The 25605-nt window shown below is 52.5% G+C and overlaps 1 protein-coding gene across 1 annotated transcript in view; it reads left to right on the top strand.

The window, feature by feature from the left end:
* TNS1 (tensin 1) overlaps positions 1 to 25605 on the top strand; it is a 206022-nt gene that overhangs the window by 106945 nt on the left and 73472 nt on the right. Inside the window, 12 exon segments of the mRNA XM_039844732.1 lie at positions 2470 to 2519; positions 4607 to 4778; positions 6930 to 6980; positions 8064 to 8186; positions 8658 to 8722; positions 10268 to 10351; positions 13958 to 14070; positions 14454 to 14514; positions 14731 to 14806; positions 15381 to 15510; positions 16898 to 16963; positions 18071 to 18187. Of these exon segments, the coding sequence (XP_039700666.1) occupies positions 2470 to 2519; positions 4607 to 4778; positions 6930 to 6980; positions 8064 to 8186; positions 8658 to 8722; positions 10268 to 10351; positions 13958 to 14070; positions 14454 to 14514; positions 14731 to 14806; positions 15381 to 15510; positions 16898 to 16963; positions 18071 to 18187 (1108 nt within the window).

Below are 25605 nucleotides of genomic sequence, written 5' to 3'. Positions count from 1 at the left end.
TGTTTTGGAGCATTAGGTTGTGTTTGCTCACAGGCCTCCTCGCCCCCCAGCCCATTTTTGGTTCTCCAGTTCTCCCCGTGGCTCTGTGTCCACCGACACGCGTACATGTCACCCGTGCATGTCTGCTTTCTGCCGGTGAGTGTCACATGTCCCGCAAACTTTGCGGAAAACAGGAAGCCCGTCAATTAGAGGGCAACCCAGTGATTCATCAGGGGATGACTGTCCAGCTGTTCGTCCCCATCCTCTGCAGTGGGTCACTGTCCAGGGCAGCTTCCTCCCCTGCCTCCCCTTCTCTAGCATGCCTGGTGGAGCAGAACAGGCTTGGACTTTGTCTTATCACCTCTGGAGGTGGCATGGCCAGACTTGGTTGGGGCCAAGTTTTTATTTATCTTCTCTGGCTTTTTTTGGGGTGGGGAGGCTGAGGAATGTGGAGTGTTGTAATGTTAGGAAGGGGGGTGGAGAAACGGGAGCCAGCTCTCCTGCCCTGCTCGTCCTTCTCACCTCTGTACCGTGGAGGCTCCGAGCTCCCCTCTGCTCCCCAGTCCCCTTGCCAAGCCGGTCTCAATATCCCATTGTCTCCCTGCGGCTTACTGGTCCTGGACCCGGTGGCCTGGCCGTACCTCAAGCCTTGGCTACAGTTGTGGCTTCCAGTTGTTTGAAGCAGCTGTTGTGGCCTCCTCCAAAAGTGGCTGTGGATCAGCAACAGATGATACCCAAGGGGCTATTTATAGCAGGGTGGCCCTGGGGCCTGGAGCAGGGCCTACAGCCTGGGGAGGCTCAGCGACTCCTCGTCAGGGACCAGAGGAATGGAGATGGATGAAGTGTTGGGTTTCTGCGTTCCTCTGGGTGGGGAGTTTTGGAACAGCCTGGTTTGGGACTTGAAAACCAAACACAACCCCTCCTTACCCCTCCACTGCCAGCGCATGCCTGACTCATGCAAACCCAGGTCCTCAGGGCCAGGAGAGCTGTGGAGACAGAGAAACTTTCTGCCCCGACAGTCCTACTTGGCTGTTTCCTCCTCCTGCTGCCCGCTGAGGCTGAGCTGTTCAGAACTGGGCAGCAGCCCAAGCAGAGGGGACTGGGCACAGCCTGCTCACAGGCAGCTGGATGGGGAGTCCTCCTCTTAGCGGGGCTGCCCAGACTTTGGGCTCAGCTGGGAGCTGGGCCTCCCAGCCCACCCACTCCTATCTTGTTGGTGCTGCAGGGCCCGGGAAGGGCTGAAGGGGGTTCCTCTTCTTGAGGCCCCAGTGGCCACGCCTGAAGTCTGAGGGTGAATCTTCTTGGTTGTCAGGACTTGGGGGTGAGTCACTGTCGCCTCAGTTTCTCTTCTCCTTGGCAGATTGAGGTCCTGCATCCTCCAAGAGGTGGCTGCAACTCTGTGGTTGGGAAAGGCTGGTTCTGGTTCTGGGGAGGCCCAGGGCTGTTCGGAAAGTGCCAGTGGGCTCGGAGGGCTCCGGCTGGGTCTGGGATTCTAGCAGTTGGGTGTCCGATTCTGCACCATATGAGGTGGCTGAAGGGATCAACCCTGTGGAGGTTGGTGGCGGAAGTGATGATGCAGGGTGTGACCCCATATAGGCGAAGGTTGGGTTGTATCTCTCACTGCCCTTTTAAATGTACTTGCTGTAATAACGGTAACAACATATAAGTGCCGCGTCTGCATAATTCCTTTTCATCTTCAAACAACCTCGTTTGACACATGACTTTACACAGGCTCAGCGCTAAGTGATGCCAGGCTGCCTATCAGGGGTTTGTGGGGCTCTGACCCCGCGCTTTCATCGCCGTGTCATCGGGGTGCCCCGGGATGTTTTGGACGCCAAAGTGGGTCCATTGGTCTAGTTTTGTGCAAGTTGACGACCCTGGAAATGGGAGTGGGTGAGGGGGTAACAGACAATGGGCCTTGGGAGCACGGTTCGCTGTTAGTGCTGCTCTAGGTTGGTGTACGTCACCCCGGCTACTCTCATCTCTAAACTCTTGATCGAAGGACTCGGCGTCACTGCTTTAAGGGAGAGGAGGAGAAAGGTTTAGAGTCGGACCGAGCGGTGTGATCACTCCCCTTTCTGTCTTTCATGCTTGCAACCTACGTTCCCTACTCAGGGCTACTATGACGATGGCCGGTGAATCCAGACGAAATGGGTTTCCATCCATTTAGTGACTCTCTTATTGAGTGCGTACTCCGTGCAGATGGCACCGGCCCAGGCGTGGTGCCATTCTCAGCATTTGGGATTTTTTTCCTTGCCCGGGGAAGGAAAGCCTGTTGCTTTGGGGTCTTGCACGCAGTCAGGCATACTCTCGTGGACTTGGTATTGACGGCTTAGGTTAGGGGTTGCTTTGTGGTTGTGGTGTTAGGGTGCCTGGGCTGGAAAGCTGGCGGAGAAAGGAGAGGATCTGTGTTTGCCCACGGCACTGACTGCGCCGTGGACGGCTTTCGGTCTGCCTCCTCTGTAACGCCGCTTCTCTTCTCTTTCCCAGGGCTCCACCAGAGTCACCCCGAGTGTCCAGCCCCATCCCCAGCCTATCAGGTATGCCTGGCCTATAGCGGGCAGAGGGTGGGGGTGCTGGCAGTGAGGTCACTGTGGGTGTTCCCGGCAAGTCATGCCCTTGGGCCTCTGAGACCGAAGTCATAAAGCCAATGGCAGGGAGCATGGGCAGACGTGAGGCCACAGTGGGAGCACGCAGGAAGATAGTACGTGCAAAGGGTCATGTTTTGAGTTTTAGCTTGAAGCCAGCCTTGAGCTGGATTCTTTATTTTCCTGCATAATCTTATCTACTCCTTGCAACAACCCTGCAAGGTAAGTATCTTATTTTCATTGGGCAGATGAAGAAACTGAGTCTCAGAGAGACGAGGTGACTTGTTAAAGGTCACGCGCAGGCGACTTGGGGTCTCACTGACACAGAGCCTCTTTTCTCTGTGTCCAGGCTCTCTGGTTCTCTGTCTCGGGCTCTTCCCTCCCTGCCTCATCTTTACCTCTTAGGCTCCCAAGATGAGTGAGAATCTGGCCCCAGGAAGATGGGGCCCCAGCCAGAGAAGGCCTGGTGTGTGGCTGAAGCCCCTGGAAGATTGTGGCCCAGCTGCCAGCTTCCCACAGACGGAGTGGCCCTTTAGGACATCCCCTAATCCCCCCACAGCTGAGAACCACCTTTGGGTGGGTGGGTGCAGAGTGCAGCGCTGAGGCTGTGCAGGTGGTGGTGCTGTTCTATGGCCAGTAGGCTGGGGCCTGAGGTAGGAGTCACACCTCCAAAGGTTGCAGTGAGAAGCTTATCTTAGGGATGAGGAATAGCCTGGGCTCAGAGGTCAAATTCACACTGTGCTCCTTACTACAGCCTACAGGCCCTTCTACCACTTGGTCTTGTCATTGCCTTGCCAACATGGAGAAGCCTCACGTCACCCCTGGCTCCCCCGCTCCAAACCCCATCTACACCGTTGGGCTCAGAGTTAGCCCTGGTGGAGCTGTGGATGCTGCCCTACTTCTTGGTGTCCTGGGCTGTCCTCCCCAGTGCTGCCCCATCACTTTAAAATATCCCAGTGGTATTTATCCCTCTGCTCCTCCAGTCCCAACTTCACCCCACTGGAGCGAAAGGTTATCAGAATGAAATATGAGTGTTGCCCACCTCAGACAGAGAGGGGAAGCCAGACACGACGAGGCTGGTGATAGGGGTATGGAGGCGTGGGGGTGGGGAGCTTGCGCGGGCCCCCAGAAGCTACAGGTGGGCTTCAGAATGGAATCCCATGTCCATTTCCCCTTCCTATCAGCACCCCAGTGGCACTCTAGACCCTCCCCTGGAAGCCATGAGCGACTACCTCCCCTCATCCAGTGCCCACCCCAGGGGTTCCTCTCCTCTCCGAGGAACTCGAATGGCACTGGGTTGTCTGGGGGCCACTTGCCACCGCAGCAGCAGCAAAGGCTCTGCACCCTCTGCTTCCAGGGCCCTTAGAGTTGGGGAGACCACTGCCCCAAAGCTGCTCTGGCAGCAGCGGTAGCTGCGAGGTGGGGAGAAAGCCAGGGAACAAAGGGCAGGAGTTGGCCTGCCTCTGGGGAGGGCTGGAATGTGTGCTGTGGTCTGGCTTACCTGGAGCCCAGGTGAGCATGTCACCTGAGCTGCCCCTTCCCTTGAGAGGCCTCCCGCCCACGCCACAGCCTCAGAACAAGGGGAGGGCAGCAGAAGGCGCAGCTCCGGGATGCTGGAGAGCACCCACTCAGGCTCTCCTCCTTCTTCCGGAGCCGTCCTGGGATCCTTTGAGAGACTTCTGCCAGACCAGGTGGCTGAAGTGTGTCGGGAAGTAGAGCTGGACTCCTGGGTCCTGGACTTCTGGGATCAAGGGTGAAGGCAGTGTTGACAGGATTGGTGGGAACCTAGGATTGGTGTCATCACGGTTTGGTTTTGATGTGGCCTAAGATCCTTGCCAACCCCTGCCCAGCTCTGTTCTGGCTGGCACTGACGGCTGCACTCGCTTTGCCACAGGGTCTTGGTTCTGGGTTAGAGAGCAGCCAAGCCCCTCGGATTGGATATAGGGGCCACGTACAGTGTTCAGGGGTGTAGATTATCTGGACCTTGCCCTGGGGGGCTGGATTCTGATCTAGAAGCCCGTCTCTGCCTATCTCCCCAGAAACATGAGTGTGAGCCGGACCATGGAGGACAGCTGTGAGCTGGACCTGGTGTATGTCACGGAGAGGATCATCGCCGTCTCTTTCCCCAGCACAGCCAATGAGGAGAACTTCCGGAGCAACCTCCGCGAGGTGGCCCAGATGCTCAAATCCAAACATGGAGGCAACTACCTGGTGAGGACGGGCCTCTCACCTGTTTGCCCAGTGCCCCTCTGCCCTTTCTGCTTGCTTCTCGCTGCTGGCATCCCTGCCCACTCACCCTCAGCCAGCTCTTCCTCCTCTCTTCATTTGCCTGCCCTTGGCCCTGGTTTCTCTTGTATGTAGCCTGATTCTGCTATAAGGAGCATCTGCAGCTGGAATGAAGCATCTGAAACTAAGTCATGTATGCATGTGCGTGTGCATTCGTGTGTACACGTGTGTGTGTGTTGACCAGGAGGAGAGAAGAACAGAGCTCATATCATTGAGCGCTTGCTATGAGCCAAGCCTCATTCCAACTGCTTTTCAGGACAGCCCTAGAAAGCAGATTTTGTTAAAACACAGAGAGGTGGGGTATTTGCCTAAGGTCACAGCGTCAGGAAGTGGCAGAGCTGGCACACCGTCAGCACCTCTGAGAAATCTTAGGGCACAGTTGTGGCAGAGTGCGTCTTAAGGGACCTTGTGTTGTTGACATTGGGATAGTACCTGGCCCAGGAGAATCACCTAACGAATGTAGATGGGGTGGCCACTGGTGGTCTCCTCTAATGTTAGAAAGGCCGGCCTGGGGATTGGACTCATCTGGGCCCCAGATGAGGGCTCAGGCCCACTTTAGGCAGGTATATGTGGACTGAACGATGGCCCAGAATGTGCAGCCATGAGGGGCTGCTCTGGGTGTTTGAGCAGAACTGGCTGGAGGAGGCTGGGGCTGCCGTAACGAATTACCATGAACTGTTGGCTTAAAACAATAGTTTATTCTTTCTCAGTTCTGGAGGCTACAACTCCAAATCAAGGTGTTGGCAAGGCTATGTTCCCTCTGTATCCCACAGGCGAGCATCTTGCCTGGCCTCTTTCTAGCTTCATGTTCCCTGGCATCCTTGGTGACCTTTGGCTTATAGCTGCATAACTCTAATCTCTGCCTCTGTCATGGCCGTCGTCCCTGTGACTCTCTGTGTGTCCTCTTCTCTTCTTATAAGGACACTAGTCATTGGATTTAGGACCCACCCTATATCCAGGATGATCTCATCTCCAGATCCTTAACTAGTTACATCAGCAAAGGCCCTATTTCCAAATAAGGCCACGTTCTGATGTTCCGGGTGGATGTGAATTTTTATGGAACACTATTCAGCCCACTACAGAGGCCTATCCCTCAGGTGTGTCGGGCATTGAGAACCTGGCTTTAAACGTGGGGAAGTCCTGGGTTCAAATGCTGGCTTTGCTCTTACTGTCTTATCTCGGCTACTTAGCCTCATTAAGCCTTAGGTTCCCCATCTGTAAAATGGGTCTAATAACACTACCTCCCTCTTAAGGTTGTTGAGAGAATTAAGCCAGCTGATAGAGGTGAAGTCCTTAGCACAGGCTGGCAGGCTGGTGACACTCCAGAGTTAACTGTTGTTAACATGATGAAGCGTGTTCCATTATGAAGCTCAAGAGCAGGCTAGAAGCCACCTAAGGTCCTTCCCGATTTCAGAAGTCCAAGATTCCATGCGTTCCTGGGCCTTACCACCCTCCCCGCTCTCCTGCCTGGTCCAGACTTCACAGTCCTCTGTTCTCCCCAGGAGACAACACAGTGGCCTTCGGGATTTTTGGGCAGTGAAGTAGAGGTGGAGACAGGAAATCTAGAGATGGGGGGATTCTCATGGGATGTGATTAGGTGTCAAAGAGCACCTGCTGGGACAGGGGTGTCGAGGGTCCGAGAGGGCCTCCCCGCAGGAAGCCTTGCACCCTCTGATAGAGGGCGTCCGACCGCAGAGCTTTTGCATCTTCATAGGGTGAGGTTCTAAAGTACATGTAGACTGGAAACTAGAGGTGGCCAAATACTTAGCACTTAACACCACTGGTCCCATTCAGTGTGGGGAGATGCCCACCTTGGGGTTGGCACGTGGGACCCGAGATAGGTTCCATCCCGTCTTATCTTCAGCTCAGGACGTCTGCTCCCTGAGGGGAGTGGCTGAGTGTCTACCCTTCTCTCTCCTCGTCTTTATCTCGAGACCCCGTAGTTGAGTTCCTGTTGGTCAGTGTGTGTGTATATCAGATGGGATCTCGCACAGGCTCAGGTGTGGGTAGAATTTTCAGCAGAGGGGGAGCAGTTGTGTGAGCCTTCTCACTGTCTCTTCCCTTTCCTCCTCCTAGCTTTTCAACCTCTCTGAGCGGAGACCTGACATCACGAAGCTCCATGCCAAGGTGAGCCCATGCCAAGGAGGGACTTGGGGAGAGAAGAAGAACGGGCAGGCTCTCCCTCCCTGTGGTTCCTCTGTTAGAATCTTGGGGCGAAGTGCTGTGACAGTTTGCAAAGCCTATTCAAGGTTACAGTGCCATCTCCTATTTGGAATATGGAAAAGAATATAGTCATTGTTTCCATAATATAAATTACAGAAAACAAAGCTTGAAATGGTGATTGCCTCTCCGGAGAACTCGTAGAATCTCTGAGGTGGGGCTGGAGTTTTGAGGTTTTTTTAGTTTAATCGAAAAGTATTTTGGACTTAAACTGGTAGGGAATGGCAGATGTAGACCTTCCTTTCGCCAGCTTTCACTTGCTTGCCTGGTGGGCTGTGTGTGGGGCTGTGCAGGGACGTCTGCTCCTGGCTCCTAGATTCTGGCGCCTGTTGCTGTGTGACTCTGGGCAGGTGACAGACTTCTCTGGGCCTCGGTTTGCGCCTCTGAAAGTGGATGGGCTAGATCTCTGGGTCCTTCAAGCAGAAGTTCTCTTTTACCGTAAAGTTCTGTGAGTTTAGGAAAGACTGCCGTTCAGATCTGCCCTCTGTCCCCTCTCTGGTCGGCCTGGAAAAACAACGGGGCCCGGGCCTGGAAAAGAGCTGCGAGCTGCCGGGAGCCCTTCCCTCTGCCCTCTTTTGCCCTGAGCCAGGCCTTGGGGTTTCTATGGGAGGAGAACTTGAGGGCAGTGCTGGGGGTCCTAGAACTTTTTGAGGTCAATGTCATGTGGAAGGGACCTTGGATCATCATTTCCAAGCATTTGTTTTATACACATATGAGAAACTGAGTCTGGGAGAAGAGCCGTGACTGGCTCGAGGCCACACAGAGAGCCAGTGTCGGAGCTGAGACACAGGCCCAGGGTCTCTGGTCCTGGTCAATGTCCTTTGCCTCCATACCCCCAGCTCCCAGCTGGGTTGATGCGCAGGGCAGGAACCGAGACCGGGCTGCTGTTGGCCACTGCGATGCTAGTAGAACGTGGGGTGTATGCTGTCCTTGCCGCCCTAGTTGACACTCTGGGCTTCTGCCACTAATTACTCCTGGCTCGGGCCGCAGGTCCTGGAATTTGGCTGGCCCGACCTCCACACCCCAGCCCTGGAGAAGATCTGCAGTGTCTGCAAGGCCATGGATACTTGGCTCAACGCAGACCCCCACAACGTTGTTGTTCTACACAACAAGGTCAGAGCTGGGGCTGCCGTGTGTGTGTGTGTGTACGTGTGCGCGCGTGTGTGTGCGTGCGTGCGTGTGTGCGTGCGTGCGTGTGTGCGTGCGCACGCATACCCGTGTATGAATATATCCTTGTACAGTGTATCTACCCGCCTGCATCGTTGGATTGTGTGAGTGAGCAAGTCTGTGTGTGTATTCTCCTTTCTAAGGGATGATAGTCTGTCCCAGGAGTACCCCCAACAAGTGGAGGGTACAGCTTGTGGGCCCCTCAAGTGGAGTGGATAATCAGCTGTGTTTCTTCTCTTTGAGACTCAGCCCCCACTTTCTTCCCTCCCCCGCATCCCCCTACCTCATCCTGTTCTCCCTTAGAACCACGCTGCTCTCTCCAAACCCTGCAAGCTTTTCTCCAAGGCTTCTAGATGGGCCTTGGAGCAGTAGGCCTGTCTTGGAAATAAAGGCTTTTGTGTTTTGGGGGTCTTTCAGGGAAACCGAGGCAGGATAGGTGTTGTCATCGCGGCTTACATGCACTACAGCAACATTTCGGCCAGGTAAGAGGGCCCCTGAGCCTCCCATTCCTTGAATATGGACAGCAGAAATCCCTCCTCCTCTCCACCTATGGCTTCTCCCTTCCTTGGGGTGGAGGATAAAGACATAGTGGGTGAGAGGTGCTTAGGACGAGGCGGAAGAGCCAACAAAAAGGAGGCGCCTGTCTAGAGCTCAAAGGCAGGAGCCTGTGACAGGGCGGAAGAGAAGAGAGTCTGTCCTTTTATTGCAGCCCCACGCATGGACGCCCCATCCAGCCAGCTTCTTGGGCCCACATTTCCTCGCCAAACTGCCTTGTGTTTCCCTGAGTGAGCAGGGAGGGAATCAGAAAGAAATCTTGGATCAGATCTGGGTCCAGCAGAACCATCTAGAAGTTCTCTCATCAATCTTCCTGTCTCTGGCCAGCAAGGCCCTCTTCCCACTTAGGTGTTTTGGGAGCAAGACTAGGAAACAAACGATGGATGAGTCTCATTCCGATGCCATTTTGCAGAGAGGTGGAAGAATTCATCCATTCGTTTGTTTATTCATTCAATGGTTATTGAACAGCCGCTGTGCCAGGCTCTGTTCTAGGTGCTGGGAATAGAGCAGTGGGCAAAGCCAGGCCACTGGCCTCATGGATATTAGATAAGTAAACGGGTACATCAGTCATAGCAGGTGATACGTTCTGTGAGAGAAAGGAGACTAGAGCAAGACAGTGGGAAGGCGGGGACACCTGGTGGGAGGAGGCCTCTGGAGGAGGCGATATTTGAGCAGAGACTTGAATTAAGTGAGGAGAGGGCAGGAAGGGCCGAGTCACCTAAAGTCTGGGGAAGGAACTTTCCGGGCAGAGAGAAGAAGGACTAAAGGTCTGTGGTGGGAAAGCAATGTGAGGGGAGGGCATGCTTGGAGCTGAGTGAGTGAGGGGATGAGGGGTAGGAAGTGAAGCTGGAATGGGGCAGAGCCTGGGGGCCTTGCAGGCCTTGATTAGGACCTTGGAGTTTATTAGGACATCCTCAGAGAGTCAAGAAATAGTGAGCTATATGATCTGTCTCTTCGTTTTAGAATGATTTGGATGCTCTTAGAGGAGGGGTAGGATGTTCTGTGGAGGGATCGTCAGTAGGACATCAGCCTTCTGACTTTAAGAAATATAACCAAGCCGAATCTTTGTTTAATGGTGAACACTTGCTGTGCACCTACTATAGGCCTGCATGTGCCAAGCTCTTTGTAGATGTTATCTCACTCGATCACCACCATAGCAAACTTGGAAGAAGGCAATTATCCCCCTCATTTGACATGCAAGGAAAATCAGGTTCTGAAAGATTAAGTGACCTTCCCCAAGATGCAGGGCTAGTAACGACATTGAGGACCAGGGGTGGCTCCAAAGCCCCCATGCCGAGCACTTCAGTGCACAGGATGGAAAGATGCTGGGGTGTTCTTTTTCTGAAAGCTTCACAGCACAGGTTGGCTGGAGAACTCTGCAGATCTAGGGGAGTGGGGTGGGGGCTGGGGCGAGGCAAAGAGATTCTTGGACTTGGGAGTTAGCCCCTCTGAACACCTGTCTTTCCCCTCAGCGCTGACCAGGCCCTGGACCGGTTTGCAATGAAGCGGTTCTATGAGGATAAGATTGTGCCCATTGGACAGCCATCCCAGAGAAGGTGGGTCTCCTGGCCTCACAGCCCAGTGCACACACACGTGTGCTTGCAGTGTGTGGGGACTAGCCTCGGGGACCCATGGGGGATGAAGCAGTGTGCCTAGGTGGAGGTATACCAAGCGTGTGTGTTCAAATGCCAGCCCAGAGTGGTGCGAGCTCAGGAACATGAGTGAGCCCATAGGCAGCTGCACGCACCCACAGGTGGGCAGGGCAGTTGGCTCCTCAGGCTGATGCCATAGAGCAGGGCCATGGGTGGGGGACACATTGGTCTGGCTGTAAGCAGGTCTTGTATTAAAAGGCAGTGACATTCTTGGTCCCGGCAGCAGGATTGCTTCAGTGTTTGGATGAGACTACAGGAGGCTGACATCACTGCTGCCTGCCCTGGGGAGGTCGCAGACGCTCTCTGTAAGAGTCACCGAGTCACCTTCTGCTGGGAGAACTTTACGAATTTTAGCGAGGGCTCTCGATCATGTGGTCCCTTTGGAATCCACAACGGCAGGAAGCAGGGCTCATTCATTTATCTGGCAAGTTTAAGGCACTCTGCTCTGTTCCAAGTACTGGAGATAGCTAGTTGAATAGGACAAAGCCTTTTGCCCCTAGCGAGCTGATGTTCTATTGAGAAGGGTAAACATTACACAACTAAATATTCAAATAAGATAATTTCCGATAGTGAGGAAAAAAAGGATAGGGTGCTGCAGAGGCGAGAGCTGGTGGGAGGGGAATGGGGCTACTTCAGTGACGGTGGTCAGGGAATACCTCTCAGAGGAGGCGAATTTGAGCCCAAAGCTGAATAATGATGAGCCACCACGTGGCGGCCCAGGGCATCTCCATTTTACAGGAGAGAGGAAAGGCCTGAGCCTACGGAGGGAACTTGACAGGGCCAGGTCCACAGCGAGTAGTGGCAAAGCTGGGAAGTACCATAACTCTGGCCAGGGAAGTGCCCCGTGCTTGTGTCATCCACCGTCCTGAGGCCGCCCCTGGGTTCGGCTCTGTGGATGACATGCTGTTTAGTGATGTCTGATCCACAGGAAGGCACAGGTAGTGTCAGGACCAGGTGGGCCTTGGGAGACTGCAGTTGAGTGGGAGCCAGAAAGATGGAAACCCAGGCCCAGAGTGGAGAACTGGAGAGCGGGACTCAGGCCAGAACCCTGTATGGCTGGTGCTGTGGGCCCGCCACACCTGTCTGTGACGTGTCACACTGAGCTACACACTAGGGCTATGGGGCTGAATCTCTCAGGCAAGGTCTCCTGGGGTTTAACCTTCTGGTGGATGACACCCATGGAAACAAGCCATCAAGGTCATTTAGGATAGTGAGAAGTGTTTCGAAAGTGGTAGACCCAAACGGAACATGATGGACGAGAAGCTGATGGGAGCAGGCATGAGGGACTGGTTCAAACGAGGTCTGAGAAGGAAGGAAGCAACCAAGTGATGGTCTGGAACAGACGGTCTGGACAAAGGAGATGGCAAGCACACGGGCCTGGCAGCCACAGTGTCCTACTGACTTTCCTAGCCCCTCGGAACACTGGGCGAGAAGGACCCCCTAGCTGTGGATCCTGGGGCTTTCCAGATTCTCCATGCTGGGGGTTCCCCAACTCACGCCCCATCATCCTCACCTTGCTTGCCTGGCTAGAAGCATGTTGGCACCACTGGGACTGTTTCCGCCATTGTGTCAGGAAGCCCTAGCAGAAATGAGTGAGTCCTCAGGCTACCCAGGGCCTTACAGTTGGCACGAGACAGCTGGTAGCCAGCCGCTGGGTCAGCTGGATCAGAAACCGGATGTCTTTATGTGCAGGAAATTCTGGCTAGGCTGCCAGACACAGCAGCTGTGGATCAATAGAGTTTTCCCAGGGAGGAAATCTCAGGGAGGGAAGATCTAATTGCTTAAGTACCTGCTCCTCAGTCCCTGGCTTGCCACATATGGCTGGTGGCCTTGGTCATGAGTGGGCCCTTGCTCTTGAAGGATAAAGGATACAAATAGAGGAGCGTGATGTTACGATGGGACAATGTGGCTTGGGAGGAGTAGGCAGAATAGTCATATCTCGGAAGCTGAACCCCTGGAGAATGGGGATCAGTGTTACCTCTCAGGAATAGGATTGTTCAGGGATTCTACAGCGCTCCGTTTGTGTATATGTGTGTGTGCGTATTTACATTATCTGTGTCTGCCTTGCAGTTCACATCTATACACCCATCTGCTGGTGGGCGGGTAATTCTGTTTGTGCCCAAATGTGAAAGTGCAACTATTGAGTTTAACCTTACATTAGCTGCCACTTTTCTGCCTTCATGTCAGTGACGCTTGTAAGGAATGGGGCAGCTGGAGCAGAAGGGCGCAGAGACAGAAGGAGGGAGGGGCTTGGCCTAGAGCTCCCCCATTCATTGTCACCACACCCTTGGACTCATTGTCCCCGGCACACAGGCACATCCTGTTGGCACGATCCAGAGTTCTGATAGGAACCTGCCATTTCAGGTTTCCGCTTTCAGTAATGGGGCTGGGGGCTGGGCAGGGGTCTGAATAGGAGCCTCTGCTGCCCATCAGATTATCTCGCTGGAGTTGTCTGAAGTGGCCCCACCCAGCCCAGGGACAGGGGCCCACAGGCCTGGAGGCAGGCCAAGGAGCTAAGATACAGTAGGGGACTATTATCATATGGTCACGTGGGTTCTGGTCCCACCTCCCTCAAAGAGCTCCCTCAGAGTCTCGGATGCATCCTTATTGGTTCAGCTGACTAAGCTTGGTGTCCTCTGGCCAGTCAGAAAAGGAGGAAGCACCGGCTAATGGCAGGAGGATTGGCCTCTCGTTTTGGCAGATGCGTTGGAGTCAGACTTCTTTCCTTCTCTCTCCACCCACTCCTAGCTTTCTGTGTTTTTGCTGTGTATATTTTGGAAGCTAATGACCCTTTCTGGACTGGATTGTTCTAACAGGAGTGGGAATAGATTAATCCTTCCATTCTTTCAACAAAATCTTCGTTGAATGAATTAGGGGATGTTGACCTTAGAGATAAGATATTTAGCAGAAGTTAGATAGCTGCCAGCACATGAAATGATATAGAGGGGTTTCATACACTTCAGCATGATATAAAAATGTGAAGCACTTATAATTATTATGCTTTTACTGTTTGCTGGCATGTCAGGTGGTTGGACAGGCTGTGCGGGCCGACCTGAGGCCTGTGGGTCTAGGTGTCGGCTTGATTTGGGCTTGGTGTAAGGGTGTCAGAGCTGTTTGATGGTTGATCAGCCTGTCTTGTGTAGTAGTAGTGAGCAGCTAAATGACACCCATCAGGGATGTGTGGGAGGAATTTTGGTCCAGCAGGAGATTCCTGGGCTGGGAGTGAAGCAGGAAGGAGATGCTCATGTTGACCACCAGGGGGCGCTGGAGAATCCCAAATGGGAGATTTGGCTTGACCCAGCTCTAGTTCTGGTAGGATCCTCTGACTCACCCTACTTCGGGCTGCAGACAGCAAGGGAGGACTGTGCTGGGGTTGAGACCCCAGCCACTTGGAGGCCTGGGGGTAGGGAGAGGCTAGGTAGGGTGACCTAGGAAGGATGAGGGGAAGAGAACTTGGGATAGCTCCAGGGCAAGCCTCCCTCGTTGAAGCTGCCTCCTCTCCTCTTCCAGGTACGTGCACTACTTCAGTGGCCTGCTCTCTGGCACCATCAAAATGAACAACAAGCCCTTGTTCCTGCACCATGTGATCATGCACGGCATCCCCAACTTCGAGTCTAAAGGAGGTATTGACCCTAGGCCTCTGGCTTTCCTTCCCTCCTGTCTTCTAGGTCTTTCTCTTGAGAGACAGCCTTGGGTGGTCAAAACGTGGGCTTGGATTGGAGTCTCGACTGTACCACTTCCTGTGCTTTCTTTAGCCCCAGTCTACTCATTTGCAAAATGGATTTGATCCTTGCATTGCCTGCTGGCACATGATGCTGGATGTGGCAATGTTTTTGTAAACTGAAAATGCCTTTCAAATGAAAAGCTAGTATTTCTTCCCCTTTCTCTTTCTGTTTTTCCTTCCTCTTTTCCTCCTTTCCCTTTCTACTCCCTCTTCCTTCCTTTCTACCCCACTTCTCCTTCCACTGTTCCTGCTGTCTTAGCTAACACCACCCTTCCCTTACAGGGTGTCGGCCATTTCTCCGGATCTACCAGGCCATGCAACCTGTTTACACATCTGGCATCTAGTAAGTATTCCATGGGAATGAGAGGCTGGGATGCCGGCGCGCCAAGGCCAGGGGTAAAGGTGCGGGGTGGGGCTTCCTCGAACCTCGTCTAGGAGAGGGCCGAGGGTTTAAGTCAGTGAGGTCTCCCAGTAGACCACTGGTAGTGGGGCGGCAGGCAGAGAGTGTGCTGCTGCCCCCTCAGTGGCTCTCTGTCCCTCTGCCCACCCGACCCAACAGCAATGTCCAAGGAGACAGCCAGACCAGCATCTGCATCACCATTGAGCCTGGGCTGCTCTTGAAGGGAGACATCTTGGTGAGTGCTGCCCCTCCATCTCATTTATTTTTCTCCCTTCTTTCTTCCTGCTTCCCTCCTGCCTCTCCATACAAGCCCTCACTCTTGGTCGGCCACCAGCCTTGGGGTCACAGGCTCCTGCAAGGCCTTCTAGCCTCTGATACTTCTTGTCCATTCTCCTGCCTTGGAGCTGGACATCCCCTCCCTCGGGCTTGCCTCTCCTTCTGGAATATCTCCAGGGAAATATCTCTCAGCTCTTACCTCCTGGCTTTCTATTGGTGACAAGGACTCCCTAATTCTAACTTCAGCCCTTCTTCCATCAGTTAAATCCACTCCTACTTTTTCTATTCTGACTTGTACGCAGGAACTTCGTGGGAGACAGTTTCATCCCCATGGGATAAGACTCGTCTCCAACTCTCTGCTCTGCTAGAATTTTTCCCAGAGAGCTCTGAGATCCTGTTTGGTGTTGGTGACCTCTCCCTCACTGGGTTTGGGGTGACCCTGGGGCCCAGTCTTGGAAACGATCAAGAGGCTCCATGGGACATGGTTTCCCATCCTCGGGCCCCTCATGGGCTTTGCTCTCTCTCTCACCCAGCTGAAGTGCTACCACAAGAAGTTCCGGAGCCCAGCTCGAGATGTCATATTCCGTGTGCAGTTTCACACCTGTGCCATCCATGACCTGGGGGTTGTCTTTGGGAAGGAGGACCTTGATGATGCCTTCAAAGGTGGGCTCGTTGAGTGGATAGGCAGACCTCGCAAGGGATAATTATATCACAGGGTAGAAGAGCCATATGGAGGGGCCATGGCAGCAGTGAAGGGGCAACTATTTTCTGAGGGAAGAGGAGGTGATCAGGGAGGCGTCTCCTTTTGTTTCTTTCTTTTCTCCCTTTGAAATTTTATCTCTATCACCTTCAGGATTGGGGCATATCCACATCCATCCATCCATCCATCCATCCATCCACCCACCCACGCATCCATGCATCCATGCACCTGTGCATTCATACATCCATTATCCATCCATCCATCCATCCATCCATCCATCCATCCATCCATCCACCCACCTATCCACCAAGCATCACTTGAGTGTTGACATATGTGCCAAGCATGCACTAGGCCTTAGAGATACAAAGAGAAAGAGACGAGTCCATATCCTTAGGGATTTCACGGTCTTGTGGGAGAACAAGAGACATGAGCATACTATGAAGTGATGGCTGCAGTGAAGGAGACACGCACAGGCGTGATGGGTACCCCAGGGAGTGGACACCATCCCTGCGGTAACTTCACTTGTTGTAAGCAGTGGATGGTGATCTGTGTCCCGATTGGGCTCAGGCAGGGAGCAGAGAGTCGAGCTGGAACTTGGAAGAGGAGGGGCACGATCGCCTCGGTGTAGTCTGGCTTGTGCAGGAGAAGGTTGTTTCTGTGATGTGCTTTCCCTGGACTGGAGCCAGAAGGGCAAAAGCAGAAGATGCTGTTATAATTACGAAACAGAATAAAGGTTACCGATCTTAACAAGGAAGAATAAAGGAATAGCTGACACAACAAAGATGGGGTTGGTGAGAGATGAGAGAAAGGGAGGGGCACAGATCCTTCCTCTTACACGGAGGGAGTCAGGACACCATCAAAAAGTGGACAGATCAAGAAATAGAGGCTTAACTATATAGTATTTAAAGTTTCAAAGGTAATCAATAGAATAAATGATGATAATAATATCAGATTTAAGAAGAAAGAAGGTATACACTACTACTGTATAAGTGAGCCAAATTATTCATCTTCATAGTGAATCAATGAAGATTATTGAAAATTGATGTTCGATATATCTAGAAATGGTGGCATAAAAACTGTGGCTATTGTTTAGAGTCTTAGCGGTAACTGCTAGTAGAACAAGAAATAGAAATGGTTAGAAATGGTTATCTCAGGCAAGTAGGACTAGGGCTAGGTGGGGCAAGAGGCTTGATTTCATTATTTCTATTTATATAACTTATTATATTACCAACCTGTGTGCGTACGTGCGTATATGTATATATCACTTTAATCTTCTTTAAAAGAAAACTGTTTATGCAGTCCTTTTGGGGAATTGATCACCCACTTTTGTTTTTCCTTCTCCTTTTTCAGATGATCGATTTCCAGAATATGGCAAGGTGGAATTTGTATTTTCTTATGGACCAGAAAAGATTCAAGGTATAAATAAAGTTAGAATCCATTCATCATCTACTCCTTTCCCTTTATCCTGGCCTGTCCCCACCCCTCCTTCACCATTCTCCCACTGATCTACTCTAAAATTGTCAGATTACCTGTGACTGAAAGGCAGGCCAACAGTAAAGGCTCTGGGTATCATAGTGGACCCCCAGCTAAACGTGAACCAGAGATAATCTCTGGGTAATAAAAATAAAAAAGCAGACAGGGAGGCACTGGTTTGGATAAACTGTTCTGGTCCCATTAGGTCATCATCTTATTATAATCAGAGACTGAGGGCCATGGAGGATGGAGGGAGTGGCTGAGGGGACACTCGAAGGTGCTGGGTAAACGATAAGTATTTCTGAGAACTGAGGTGATTCAACCTGAAGATGAGAAGGCCAATTTAATAATAGCTTTAGACTGGTTATATGTGGAGACCAGTTGTTCTCCATCTTATTTGAGAACAGAATGGGAGGAGATGAAGTTAGGTTACAGACAGAGGGACTCTGGATAGATTAAAGAAAGACCGCCAGGTCAGGAAGGTGACTTACCCCAGAAGGTCTGACTTGCAGCTGTGCTGTCTTCATCCTGTGCTTTCTCTGGGTGTGTAGGAAGGATTCTGCCTCTCCCCTCAGATTTCTGTCTGGAGTGGAGAGTGCCTTAAGTAGGGGGCAGGGAGATGGCTGGGATGACCTTGTGTCCTCTCAATGTCAAGGCTGTGATCCCTGTTTCTCCTACACTCTCCCTGACTCCAGGGGCAGACTCTCATTTCTGGGAACTGCCCCAGGGACCCCTGGGATACAGAAGAGAAAGAGAGAGTTGCCCAGCTAGAGGGTCCCCCAGCTTTCTCTTAGGAGGGGTCTTCATTTCTCAGTGCCTGTCCTGATTTACCCCTATGGCCTGGTATGAGCCTTTTCAAGAATGCAAGAAACCAGACACCTGGGTTTTCCATCCAACTTAAGCCACTGGTCCCACCCCCCAAGGTCAAGAAAGTGAGAAGTCCCTCAGGGAGCATCCTTGGGGGATCTTGTTGGCTTCCTCTGTTTTTCCAGCTGCTGATTCCTTTTTTCTTTTTCTTCTCTGTCCTCCTGCCCTCTCCCATCCTTTTAGGCATGGAACATCTGGAGAACGGGCCAAGCGTGTCAGTGGACTACAACACCTCCGACCCCCTCATCCGCTGGGATTCCTATGACAACTTCAATGGGCATCGAGATGACGGCATGGAGGGTAGGTGGGACCGGTGGCTCCAGCCCCCCTCCAAACTGCACAGCCCCTGCACGCAGGGCCTCTGCTGTCTTGTTTGGCTGTGACACTATACTGGATTTAAAGGGAAGGCAGAGAAGTCCAAGGCATCACTGAGGTCATAGCCACATGAGGATGCACCATTGGTGCCAAATGAATCCCACAGACAAATGCATTTTCTGAGATTGGCAGGGGAGGGATTTTTGAGGGCTAGAGTAGCCTGGGAGGGCTACTTAGAGGACATGGCCTTGAGCGGACCTCGAGATACCTCCTGTGCTGCCACCACAGCATTTGTTAGATTTCTTTTAAACCCATTGCTGTATTTCTCCAGCCTCGCTGCCTGAGTTCTCTGGGGTTAGAGCACTAGGAATGTAGACACAGCATCTTGGGTCTACAGGCTTTCATCGACAGCCAACGAAAATGTTTGAGAGCTGGAGACAAACAGATAGGCTTCAAAATTTGAAAAGAAAGCTACAGAATTGAAATTAATACATGTTTAATTTAGCTACAGAACCTAACATTATGTCAGATGGTCAACTGAAACTCATTTCAACTCTTGAGAGTTATGTATGGGTTATATTTATTTATGTGGTTCATTTGAATATGTGTGATGGCGTGTGGGGCTGAGCCTCTGCAAGTGAGCGTGCTTGGAGCCCAGGAACTCTTGAGACGCCTTGTCTGGGGTTTGGCCACAGGCTCGTTTCCCTGATTTGGTCCTAGGACTGTGGGATGTGGGAGCTGGGAGACCCTCAGAACCATTGGCCACCTCCCTCCGTTTTCAGTTGGGGTAATTGAGACAATTACCAATTGAGATGGGTCTCCTGATTTAGCCCCCTGACCTGGGATGTGTCCTTTCAAGGACAGCAGCACCCAGCCTCTGGGCTTCTTCTCTCAGCTGAAGTTGGTTCTGGGGTGAGGCTGTGCCATCCAGGGGCCCCTGGACCATGTGGAAGAGCTGGATTAGGGAGAACCAGGCACCCTCACCCTGCCTTCTGCCTCTGTCTCCAAGGTTCTGGATTTGTGGACTGCATGCACCCTGAGGCCTTTATGCAAGGCCTTTCCTTGCATAAAGATTCTCCCTCTGACCTTGGAGACACCAGAATGAGCGATGGATTTCAGAGGCATTGGGACAAGGGCAGTGATTGGGCTAGAATTTAGGGCTTGATGGGAGCATGTTTCTGTGCAATATTGCAAAGTTCAAGGCTTGTCCTCATACCTACTCTGGCTCCCTGTCCTTCCTCCCCTGAGGGGCACAGACACCCCGCCAGGGCCCTCCCCACCCTGCTGAGGCTGCAGCCCCAGAGCACTCCTCCCCACTTCCCAACCCCATCCACTTGTGCTGCGTGGCTGAGGAGGAGGCAGAGAATGGAATGAATTAGTCCTGAGGTACCAGTGGCTGCCAGCCCAGTTGTTCATCTTCTGGTGATGTTTGTATCTTTAACGAGAACATTTGGCAATTTGAAGGAATTTTCAATGACTCCCCATCTCTCCCTGGTGTGGAGTCAATGTGATGATAAATATAAAAACATTTGGTAAACTATAAAGTGCCAGGCAAATAAAAGGTAAAATAATTAAGGGGGAAGAAGGAGTGGCCGTGGGAAGGACAGGGCTTGGGATGTAGTCGGCTGTGAGGGAAGGAAGGGGGGCAGACAGAACAGTGAGAGGCAGGGACGGGGAGGAAGGAGAGGGTCAGGCGAGGCCCTGGGCTCCTCCTGCCCCCTGGCCTGCCTTCCTCCCTCCTTCGATCTGCTCCCCCAGGCAGGGGATGGAGCCAGTGGGACCTTTGACCAGTTAAAGGTCAGCTTGTCCTGTAGGGACAGAGGGGCTCCTGTGTGGAGGCTGAGAAGCTGGCCCTATGCCTAACGGGTGGGCAGAGAAGCCAAGGCGGCAGCGCATGGCCCTGCTGTCCTCCCCCCAGCCTGGCCTGGGTGGGGAGCTTGTGGCTGGGGTGGTCACCAGGGCAGACTCCGCCTGTCCTACTGTGTGCTCCCTGTTGCCACTGGGCTGCATCCCCCACAGGCACAGGAAAGCAAGTTGGGACCAGCCCTGGGGCAGGAGCAGTCAGCATTATCCCCATCCTGCTTTTCCTTCTAGCTTGGGGCACATCTAGAAGGCTCTAGATTCTGGGGCCCAGAGATTAAAGCATTTTCTTCTGGCTAATTCTCTGGTCAAGAGGGGGAAGCAGGAGGCCCGTGTCTGTCCCCCTGGTTGTGGACAAGTCCTTGTGCCTCAGTTTTCCCATGCGCTGGCTGGGGTAAGAGCACCTAACTCCTCAAGACTCCGAGGTGCTCAGGAGATGGCTCGAGCTGGAGCCCGGGAAAGGGCTTGGCTGTTTCCTGGTGTGGTCCAGGGCTGAGGGGATGGCCTGAGGGGTTAGGAGGTGCCCAAGGCACCTCTGCCTGTTTTGCAGGAGGTCCTTGGCTGATCCCAAGGCTCCCCAGTGCGGTGGGCAAATGTGCACTTCAGAGCCCGCCTGCCCGGGTCCAAATCCGAGCTCTCCGCTCTGTGGCCGCACGCCCTTGGTCAGGTCTTTAGCCTCCTCGTGGTCTTCGTTTCCTCATCTACACACTCGGGCGGTGACAGTGCCCTTGCCATTGGGTTATTCTAGCAATGTTCGCAAGGGGCAGTTTAGTATAGAGGTTAAGAATGTGGCCTCTGGAGCCAAACTCCCCGGGTTCAAACCCTTTGACAAGATCCTGTTCTCCTGGAGCCTCAGCTTACTCTGCTGTCAAGTGAGGATTCAGTCAACGCATCATTTTGAGCACTTTTTGGAGATTGGCGGCTGTGGAGGGGCTGCCTGCTGTGTTTGCTCAAGAGTCTCTGACACATCAGTTATGACTGTGGCAGCATCTCAGGGGTCTGCAGACAGGGCTAATGAGAAGGCCTCTTGGCCTTGGCCTTGGGAGCATGTGGCTTTGCCACATGCCGGCTGTGGTGCCAAAAGCTTGATAGTCACCGCCTCATCTAACGCTCACAGGCATCCTGCCAAGTGGGCACTATTGTTATGGCTGGATTGGGGGCTGGGACACGGCTGGATTCAGTAACCTGCCTGAGGTTGCCTAGCTGGTTAAGAGATGGTCTGGGTGTGGAACCCCACTGGGCTGTCCTGGGTCGGCTGACATCCCCAGGGGCCTGTTCTGGGCATCTGGTCCTGTGGCACTGGGTCCCTGTTGAGCTCGGATGAGTGTCTGCCCGCTCTGCCTGTCCTCCCTTGCCCCCGCCCCCCGTACCGCCTCTTACCTCTGGACAGACCAGATCACCCTGGTCCTGCCTCTCACATGAGGCAGGCCTTAGATTTGGTGGTGCATCGGGCTGGCCGCAGTGTAGGTGCTAGCTGGACTGCACTGCAGGGAACAGGTGAGGTGCACCCCTTGATGTTTCTCCCTTACCACCACGGAGGGGGAGGGGCTGCTCACTCAGGAGTGCCTCTGGTGGGGGGCTAGCCTCTTAAAATAGGTAGAGGGTAGTGTGTCCAAGGTGAGGTGAGGCCATTTCTGGAAGCAGCCTGCCTCTCCTGTTTCAGGCCCATTGGGAAGTGGATAGGAGAGGCCAAGCCAGGCCAGGCCAGTCCCTCTGGAGCCCACTGGGTGACTCAGAGGGGAGGGTGGGGGCACTGAGCCAGGTGCCTGGGAACAGAAATTGTCTCTGGCCTGGTCCCACCTTGCCCACTCCCGGCAGTGAGGGGCAGCCAGCACTGGAGTCAGAGATTCTATTCCCTTGGGAAGCGCTCCAGATGACCCTGACTTAACCCTCAGCGTCTTGACCACTCTGTCTTTAACCCCTCCCTTGTTGCCTGTGTCCCTACCCTCCCAACTCCTAATTCCAGTGTTTGATGTGTGGCATTGTGACACTTAGAATGTTCTACTTGCTCAGTACATCCTCCATCGATCTCAGCAGCAAAAGAAGGAAGAAAGGTCTGTATGGGGACTTCTTTTCTCCGTAGGCTGACCTCCTAGGCTGGGGTGGCCCAGGCCAATCACAGAGCACATTTAAGGCCCTCCTGCTGCAGTGGGGAAACTGAGGCTTGGGAGGGAAAGGGACCTGCCAAAGGAGGAGGCAATCCCCATGTGTGGAACCCACCTTCACATGATCTCATCTCCTGCTGTATCAGAGACCACAATGAAGTGTGTGGTAAGCTGTGCGATGTCACCTGGAGTAGATATTTGAATCTGGGCGTCTGACTCCGCATCCCTTTCCCCTGCCTTGGGGCTCAGCTTATTCAGCAGCCCCACTCCCCTAAGCCAGGTGACTGCTTCAGGATGCTTGCCCAGCTCCTCGAATCCTTAGATGACAGGGAGCTCGCTGTCACACAGGGCAGCCCATTTCACTTTGGAAGAGCCCAAGAACTAAAACCAGGAATTAAGGGTAAAGGGCGAGTGCCTCTGCATGGGGGGCCAAGGCCGCAGGGACCACAGGTACGCGGGGACCATTTTGGCTCACCTGCACTTAGGCCAGAAGGAGGGGAAAGTGGTGAAAAGGGGAAGAATCTACTTCACTGTCAAGAGTTTTCTGACCACAGACATTTCCAGGCCTTGGAACAGGTGGCTGGGGACAAGGGAGCCCCTGCCATTTCGGGGACTCCTTACTCTGGGAGCAGCGTCCTCTGGTGAATGTGATGGCCTGGTGTCTTAGTCCGCTGGGGCTGCCACGACAAATTACCATAGACTGGGTGGCTTGTGGTTGGCCACCATTTTCCTGTCTCTTCACCGATCTTCTCTCTGTGCATTTCTGTGTCCTCATCACCTCTTCTTCTTATAAGGACACCAGTCAGATTGGATTAGGGCCCACCCATGTGACTTCTTTTTAAATTTATTTACCTCTTTAAAGGCCCTATCTCTAACTATAGTCATATTCTGAGGAACTAGGGGTTAGGATTTCAATATATGAATTTTTTTTTTTTTTTTTTTTTTTGGTAGGAGGACACAATTCAACCCATAACAGCTAGAAAAGAATTTTCTGGGTGGCCCAAAGTTGGATGCCTGGAGCCTTCGTCCTGATGGGGAGGAACAGAAGGCCCAGGGTGGGTGGAGGGAGAGCAGTCGGGTCCTCCACCAGCCTCCTCCTTGCAGACTGTCTTTGTCTTTCTCGAGTTTGGTCTGGAGCCTGCCAGCTCAGTGCTCTGGCTGACACCACGTTTCACAGCCTCCAGAAGCACCATTAGCTGTTTGGCCTGAGTTCTGAAGCCCCATGCACACACAGATCTTAGCTCCCGTGGGTGAGAGTGGAGCTGTGTTTTTGCCTATGCTGCACAGAGCCGTCTCCACATTCCTCCAGAGTGTTCTAGGGCAAGCCTTCTCGGAAGCAAGTCCCGCACCAAGGGATGTGGGCTGCCTTCCACCTCTGAGAGGCCCAAAGGTTGACCAGGCTTGAGTTGCCTCACTGCCCACCCATTCACTCCCACCTTTCTCTGACCTCCGCGGCCACTGAGTTATTTAGAATTGCTCACAATTTAAAGAGAGGATTGGGGAGAAGGGTCAAGTGCTGGGTAAAGCAACAGATGGCTTAAGGCCAAAAAAAAAAGAATGAAGAGAGAAAAAGACAAGTCCCCTGGCTTGGCTGACAATGGCAAAGGGGACTAGTAACCACCGCACTTCCGGGCTTCTCCTGCATGATGCCTGTCAGTCTTTCTTTTGTTGCTGTGGGCAGTCCCGCCAGAGCCAGGGGCTGTGACAAGGGGGCTTGGTTTTGTGCCCAACCTTCTCAGCCCTCAAGATCTGTGAGGAAAGGTGACTTCTCGTGAGCTGGACTTGTCCAAGGATTTTCTAAGTGTTTTCAGAGAGAGAAAAGAGGGAGGGAGAGAGACATAGCGAACAGGCAGAGAGGGAGAGGGAGAGAGAAACAGGGGAGAGACGTGGAGAGAAAGACAGACAGACCCGGACAGACACTGGCCTGGGAGGCAGGAGGTTTAGATTCTGGGTGTTCTTGGTAACTCCTTTTTTTGAAGGATCTTTATTTTCTGTAAAATGAGGGGGTTCTTTCCATTTCTTTAAGCTCAGTCACTGTTTCTTTTTATGACTTGTGAGGAGCTGAGACAGACCTGCTGAGCTTTCCTCTCGGACCTTCCCAACTCATGGGTGGGAAGCAGCCATAGCTCAGTAATCGTATCAGTCAGGAGAGGCTTGGTTACGTCGGGTAACAAACAGCCCCAAATTCTCAGTGGCTTAACCCAACAAAAGCATATTTCTTTCCCATACTGCCTGTCCAGTGTGAGTTGGTAGGGGTCTCTGTACATCTGAGTTATGCTAGCTGGCGATGGCTTTGTCTCATAGATACTTCCATCATTGCTACAGCAGCAGGTAGAGGACATTATGCCTTGCGTGCTGTTTCTGCCTAAACATGGCACACTTTCCTTCTGCATACATTTCATTGGCTAAAAACAAGTCACATTTATGCCTAACTTCAAAGGGGACGTTGTACATGGAAGATGGAAAGCTGAAATAACGTCCAACAGACTAATCTCTACTATAGGGAATGAGGTTGTGGGACTTAGAGTCAGAAGGCCTGGTTCCAAACTCTGTTGTTCATAACTGTGTTTCTTAGTCAAGTCACTTTGCCTCTCTGAGACCCAAATCCTTTATCTGTCAAATGGGTACAATAATGACATCTTCCTTATAGGATTATTGTTAAGATTCAATGAGGTAATGTGTGTGAAATGTGAAAAGTAGGGTGCCTGACATGTACTATGCTGGCAGTAATTATTATTATTGAAGTGCTGGAGGACAGAAGATAGAAATGTGATTTTGAATATATACAAGCCCTCTCTTAAGAAAAAGCTCACATCCTCCTTGAAGGTTCATTTACTCTCCGGGAACCTATTGACAGCTTTGTTCTGGGAGCCCCACTCTTGGGAGTCAGGAGACTTGCCTCTGGCACCAAATTGCTGTGTGACCTTGGGAAAGTTACTTCCCCTCTCTGGTGCTCAGTTTCCTTATCAGTGAATTGAGGAGGATGGATTCCAAAGGAGATTTCCAGCTCTAAAACCCTAACAATGAGAGTAATGATGATGAAGACAATGACTAGATGATGGCTAGCCTTGTGTGTCTACCCTGTTCCAGGTACCACCGACTCTTGGTTATTCCTCCCCAAATACCTGTAGGTGGCTACTGTTATGTAATTATTAGGCTGAACAAGCAGAACTTGTAGGATGTGATTATAAAGCCACTTTATTTTGTCTACCACCGCAGTTTAAATCTGTTCTTTGCTTCCTCTGCCCTTGAGTGACATTAACACGAGTCCCATGCCTTTTCTGGTCACTCTCAGGTAATGAAAGATCCTCTGGTCAATAATAAATATGCCCAGTGCCAGTGACCTTGGCACTTCATCCAGGGTTAGATCTTCCCTCTTGTCAGCTCCTGCCTGGCCACCAGCTCTGTGTGTGTGTGTGTGTGTGTGTGTGTGTGTGT

The sequence above is a fragment of the Pteropus medius genome, unplaced genomic scaffold (assembly GCF_902729225.1).
Source record: "Pteropus medius unplaced genomic scaffold, Ma_sr-lr_union100, whole genome shotgun sequence".
NCBI classification, from domain to species: domain Eukaryota; kingdom Metazoa; phylum Chordata; class Mammalia; order Chiroptera; family Pteropodidae; genus Pteropus; species Pteropus medius.
This window is presented reverse-complemented; position numbering and strand designations above follow the sequence as displayed.